Genomic DNA, 6,152 nt, shown 5'->3' with positions numbered 1-6,152 from the left:
CTAGCAATCTCTCAGGGGAGGGGGGACCAAGCATGTTTACAAGAGTCCAGAACGGGTCAACGTTTTGGGGAAGGGGTGTTCTTTTTTTGACCTCCTCCCTACCTAGGGGAAAGTGGGGGATTTTTAAAATTTTTGTTTTAATTCCCATCATGCAGTAGAGTAAATCAGTCTGTTTCCCCAGCTCACATCATAGGGCATGTTGTCCATACTCAGCTGAGAGTTTGCCATAGAGAGGCTCCCCGCGGACAGTCTGCCCATGCCCGGCTGTGTCCTTTAACAAGGAGGCTGGGATTTCCTTCGAGAGCTCAGCAATCCCAGCCGCATTAGTTACTCACGTAAGTGCTTAGGGCGGGTGATGCACAGGAGGACAAGAAAAGGAAGAACGTGCAGGAAAGGTAAAACAGGGGCGGTGAGTGGGGCCAGGGGTCACTTGCTAAGGAGGAAATTAACACCTACGGCCAGACCTGCTTCTGTGCACCTGTCCAGGGCGGCGCCGCGGTGGCCACGCCCCACACCTAAGGCTCCAGCTTCCGGGGCACTGGCGCCCCATCCCAGGAGCAGCTACAGCTCTGCACCCTCATGTTGGGCAGGCTGACCACCTGGGGCCTGGGCCTGCCTCCCTCCTCGACACGGACGATCATGGGCAGCGAGGCCGTTTCCGAGGCGATGCACTGCCGAGGCCCCAGAAGCGGCCACTTGAAGGGCAGGGGCTGCCGGGGCTGCCGGCAGGCGCCCACACACTCGTAGGCCAGGAAGCCCGGGGGCTCCAGGACCCAGTTCTCAGCCCACTTCATCCCCTGCAGGTCGATGTACATCTCCCGGCGGCAGCAGCGGGGGGCCTCCGCCCCGGGCGCCTCCGGGTCACAATCGCCCTGAGCTCTGCAAAGAGAGGCAGAGGTCAGCGGGGAGGGCGGGGAGGGGGGCAGGGAGGGCCTGGGGGGCATCTGGGAGGAGCTTTGCCACCCAGCGCTCCTTACGTTCAAAAGGATAAGGACCGGTCAACAACCAAACGGTACATCGCGTGAGCCCTTAGTCCTGAGACTGAAGGGGACTCTCCTGCGGGCAATCACTCCCACGGCACCCGGAAAAGTCCCACTCGGACTGAGCTGGCCTTGGGAGTGGGGTCCCCCCGTGCGGCCCCGGGCGCCTACCCGTAGGCCCCCAGGTCCAGCGTGTGCAGCTCCAGCTGGGGCTCGCCCTGCCCGGCGCCCGCAGGCCCCTGGGAGGCGAAGCGCACCAGCTTGTGGGCGCCCGCGGCCGGCGGGCCCAGGTGCTCCGTCTGCACCGTCACCTGCAGGAGCAGGGGCTGCCGAGGCCGGCTCAGCTGCTGCCAGAAGGTCACGGCCTCCGTCACGTCGAAGGCCTTCCAGCCGCTGTCGTGGAGGGACACCAGCCTGCGACGGGGCGGCGTGGGGACGGGGGCCTGAGCTGGGGGCTGCGGGTTCCCCCTGGGGGAGCCTTCCCCTCCCCCTCCCCCCGCGCTGGCACGCCCCCCGCGCCCCCCACTCTAGGACACCTACTTCCCCGCCCTCTCCTCTGGCCCCCCCCCCCGCGCTGGGACCCCTGGCCCGCGCCCCTCCCCTCTTCTCCTCCCGTCTTCTCCCCCCCGCGCTGGGACCCCCGCCCGCTCCCCCCAGCGCTAGGACACCTACTTCCCCCGCCCGCCCCCCCCCCCCCCGGCCCGTCCCCCGCGCTGGGACCCCCGGCCCGCGCCCCTCCCCTCTCCTCCTCCCGTCTCCTCCCCCCGCGCTGGGACCACGCCCGCTCCCCACCCCACCCCCCCGCCCCGCGCTAGGACACCTACTTACCTCGCCCCCCAACCCCGTCTTCCGCGCTGGGACCCCGGCCCCCGCCCCTCCCCTCTCCTCCTCCCGTCTCCTCCCCCCCCCCCCCCCCCCGCCCCGCGCTGGGACCTCCCCCTCCCCTCCCCTCCCCATCCCTCCTCCCCAGCACCCTCCCCACTTGCAGCCCCCACCTGGAGTCCACTAGGGAGGTGCGATTGGAGTTGTCCTCGCGGACGTGCAGCCACTCGACGGTGACACGGGCGCGGGCGCTGTGCGGGGACAGCCGCTCCAGCCTGCGGAGCGCGGCCCTGGGCACCGGCTCCTGGAAGAGGCGCAGCACGGCCCGCACCAGCTCGCTGTTGGGGGGCAGCCGCCGCTCCATGCTGAACACCAGCAAGTGCGTGGAGGCCTCCGACGCCAGCCACCTGCCCACCACCTCTGGGGACAGGAGCAGGGTCAGGAGGCCTGTACAGCACCAGGGCGGCTGAGAGGGGGCTGGGCCCCCAGCCGGTGAACAGCATTTCCCCAGGAGTCCCCAGGGAGATGCGCAGGGAGAATGTGGGGGCTGGGGCTGCCCCTCAAGTGCACAGACATGAAGCCTTCTTTTCTGTTTGTTTGAACATTTTACTTCTAAGTAACCTCTACCTAGGCCCAGCGGGGGCTCAAACTCACAACCCCAAGATCAAGAGTCACATGCTCCACCTGCTGAGCCAGCCAGGCCCAGAGACCTGTAGCCTTCTTTGGGCAAAGGGCACCACAAAACGGGGGGGGGGGGGGGGCTCTGGAGCGGGGGCAGAGAGCCCTGCCATGGAGACCTCTGGTCACCAGCCCAGTGTCCTAAGAAGCAGAGCAAGAGCCCTGAATTCCTCCCATCTCCCTCCCATGCCCAGGGAGATGTCCCCAAGAGGAGTCCGGGGCCTGTGAGCAGCTTTAGCGGGGCTACCGAGTCTGGGGGCCAACGGCGGGACGTGTTCCACACCCTCCCCACACGCCCCGTGTCCCTAACCCCTGAGCTCCAGGTTGGCACCCCGACAAGGAGCGGGGCGCAGCCGCAGGGAGGCCTCACCTCGGAATTTCTGGCTGAACCTCTTCCCTCGAGAGCGTGCGCTGTGGCTGCGCTGCAACAGGGCCACGTACTGGGCTGTCACGTGGGCAGGGGTGACCAGCCCCTCAGCGTCGCCCTCGTCCAGGACGGGCACCTGGCTGAGGTGCAGCTGCTGCAGCAGGCTGCCCCGGATCTGCTCCCCGCTCAGGGCGGCCCCGGGGCCGGGGAGGGGCAGCGCCCAGAGCGCCCAGCACAGCCACAGTGGCCGCATGGGACCGTGCACGAGAGCACGAGCAGGAGCAGCGGAGGCGACAGACGTGTCCCTGGGGGAGGCTCCGGGAGGGTCCGGGCTGGCTGTGCCGAGGGTCAGGCTGGGCCAGCTTTATAGCCAGCCCTGGGCCGGGCCTGGGTGGGGGGAGCCAGGCCACACCCCTCGGACCTCCTGGGAGCTCAGAGGCCAGGCGGGTCCAGGAGCCTGGAGGAGGGGGCCGTCTAGAACGGGCACAAAGGCCTGTCTGGATGCTACACCAGCCTGGGGCCTCTGGGCCCTGCTGTCTGGGCAGCTCAGGGATTGTTTTAGTGCCTGTTGAATTTCCCGGGCCCTACCCCGGTCCCAGCCTATGAAAAAGTGGGCCTATTCTGTAAGAAAGAGAATCCTATCGGGCAACTGTTTAAATCTCTTTCCTAGAGGCCAGTCAGGGTCTCCGTGTGTTCGTCAGGAAGGAAGGAGGGTGAGGACTCTGCATTCCTGCCTGCTCTGGCCAGGCCCCATTCAGCGAGCTCCCGCAGAAGCCCGTGACCCATCTTCTCGCCTTCTCTGTCCCTGCGGCCCCCCTCCTGCTCCTCTCCTCAGGCCCTTGGAGGACCGTGTGCTGTCCCTGACCGAGGAAGCTTCTGCTGTCAGGCCCGGCTCTCTGGCTGTGCCACGAAGGGCAACTTTGCAAGCGTCTTCGCAGTCCCACACGGAGGTCCATCAGGCTGTGCCAGTCACCCTGGGAGCACTCCACGCCCTGAGTCCGGCTGTGGGCTCACACTGGTGCTCAGGGGGACCCGGGCCAAGGGACAGGGACCTGGAAAGCGAGGCCATAGCTGCCCAGAGTCATGTCCTGTCCAAAGCCTCAGGTGGGGAGCACACGGGGGTGGGAGCCTCCCGGGGCCTCCCAAACACAGGGTTTAGACCGGCTGGGTAAAAATATGGGGTCTGTGTGCCTTGCTGGCTGTTGGACCTTCTAGCAAGTTCCTCAAGGCCTTAGTGACTTAGTTTCCCCTTCTGAAGGAGAGGTGGTAATAATCGGGTCTCTTTCACAGGGCTAGTCTGGAGAGCAAATGCATTAGCACATGGAGGAGGCGCATCCCAGAGCCTGGTCCACAGTAAGTGCACAATAAGGGTTTGCCCCCCTTATTACCCGTGGCCTTTCTAACAATGGCCCCAACAAGAGCAATCATTTCTAGAGTGCTCACCGCGTGGCAGGCACTGTTCTCAGCCCTGAGCAGGTATTTGCAACAACAGAGAAGGCAGGTGTCCGCATGCACCTTCCAGATGCAAAGTCAGAATACCGCTCAGGGAAGGAGCAATGCAGAGGGAGGGAGGGGCTCACGTCTCCTGTGGTCTGAACACCCCCTGCACCGCGGGGCCCCACGGGCCTCCTGCTCTCTCTGGGCCAAGTGCGGCCTCCACCGGGGAGGAGAGCTGCGGCTTTTCTTTGCAAGTGATCAGCAGGGACTTACTTGATGCAAACATTTGGGCCTTAAGTCAAGCCAAAAGGTGCAGAGTGTCACATTCGCAGGCGACCCAGGACCCGTTGCCCTTAGTCCCTGGAAGCTATCCCGAGCGGCTGTTCCATAAATATGCAAGAGTCCACTTGCAGAGAGGAAGCCCGGTGGCTTATCACGGGCCAGGATGGTGCCAAGGAAGTAACACCCGGGCTGCCCCTCAGAGGCCAGGGACCCCCTTCCCAGGCCCCCATCGTCTAGGCCCCAGGAGCCCCCTGGGGGTTGGAAGTTCACAATGAGGCCATGTGGCCCCCTGTGTTGGTTTCCACAGGGACCTGCTGTCCCAGGGCTGGGAGAGGTCAGGCCCCCGGTGCTGCTACTCCCTGGCCGACAAGGCACGAGGACACGAGGCTCTCCCCCCGACCCCAGGAGGCCCCTCAGGGCTGAGGACCCCTGGGAATCCTCAGTGTCCCGAGCCCCTTTTGTCCCTGGGGTCACCGACCAGTTACACTGAAACTTCACTTTCCCAAGAAGAGTCAATGGGCAAGACCGTCCACTGCTGGATTCCCACCTCCCCCAGGCCTGTCGCTGGGCTCCTGGGGTGGCCTCCCAAGCACAGAGATGATTCTAGAGCTTTGTCCTCAGTGGGAACTGAAACCACCAGCCAACACCCAGCATCTCTGACTGAGGAACGGGCTTCTGGAACCCAGTGCTCGGGGGGAGCCCCTCGGGGCCCGTGGGCACGTGGGCAGGTGGTCCACAGTTGGGAAACAGAACGCTTGCAGATCCTGGAGACCTCCCTTAGGCGGGGAGAGCCTGGGAGCATTTGGCAAACCCCAGAGGGTTTGCCCAGCAAGGGACCCCCTGCTCCGCTCCCCCGCTACGTTGTAGACTCAGGGAGCTGAGAGCCGACATGGCCTGTCCGGGCCAATCTGCCCCCACCCCCCTCTGCCCCCATTTCTAAAGCCAAGAAAAGTGAAGCTCAGAGAGGTGACCACTTGCCCAAGCTCCCACAGTTTCTGATGGCTGCCGGCAGAAAGGCCGGCCTTCGATTCCTAGGCCCGAATTCCTTCCACACCCGGAAGTTCTTTCCAGGGCACAGTTCTGCCTGACCTCTGAAGCGGGCAGGGCGCCCCCCCCCCCCCGGCCCCAGACAAGCTGGGGACTCAGTTGGGTCAGGCCTGGGCTGGGCAGGGGCCACGGAGAAGCAGACAGACAGAGGACAAATCCCCTGACTCCCTGGACACAGGCTTTTAGTCCTGAATGTGGATTCCAGGCCGACTGAAGTTTTGCTGGGGAAATAAAATAATTGGGCAATTAGCTAGTGACCAGAAGAAAAACACAAATGTGGATTGGGACACTTTTTACCAGGGGCTCATTAGCCAGCAGGAGGGAGGGCCACGGCCTTTGTGGCGCAGAGCTTGGGACGCAGGCCCAGAGAATGTGCGTCTCTGGGTGGACGGTCTGGCCTGGATGGGGGCCCAGGGTGGGCTCCAAGGGCGGGAAAACAACAAAGTCGCCCCTACTGACCTGTGGGAGGGAAGACTACTTCTAAAGCTGTCTAGATCCGCCCTCTCCGCCCCAGGCTTTGTAAGGCTGAAGAAAGCCAT

At 64.4% G+C, this 6,152-nt stretch overlaps 1 protein-coding gene across 2 annotated transcripts; it reads right to left on the bottom strand.

Annotated features, from left to right (window-relative positions):
• Positions 1–515: 515 nt before the first annotated feature.
• Positions 516–3,100, bottom strand: LOC113932580 (left-right determination factor 1-like). 2 transcript variants are annotated; one of them, XM_035722520.1, is made up of 5 exons: positions 2,851–3,100; positions 2,180–2,222; positions 1,976–2,077; positions 1,152–1,394; positions 516–879 (listed from the first exon to the last, which is right to left on the bottom strand). In XM_035722520.1, exons 1-5 carry the CDS (start codon positions 3,098–3,100, stop codon positions 516–518), a joined length of 1,002 nt encoding a protein of 333 aa, XP_035578413.1. The 2 variants fall into 2 exon arrangements, with proteins under 2 accessions (XP_035578413.1, XP_035578412.1); XM_035722519.1 differs by having other exon boundaries at positions 1,976–2,222.
• Positions 3,101–6,152: the final 3,052 nt, after the last annotated feature.

Source organism: Zalophus californianus, chromosome 10 (genome assembly GCF_009762305.2).
Source record: "Zalophus californianus isolate mZalCal1 chromosome 10, mZalCal1.pri.v2, whole genome shotgun sequence".
In the NCBI taxonomy this organism is placed as follows: domain Eukaryota; kingdom Metazoa; phylum Chordata; class Mammalia; order Carnivora; family Otariidae; genus Zalophus; species Zalophus californianus.
Note: the sequence above shows the minus strand (reverse complement) of the source record. Positions and strands in the feature narration are given on the sequence as shown.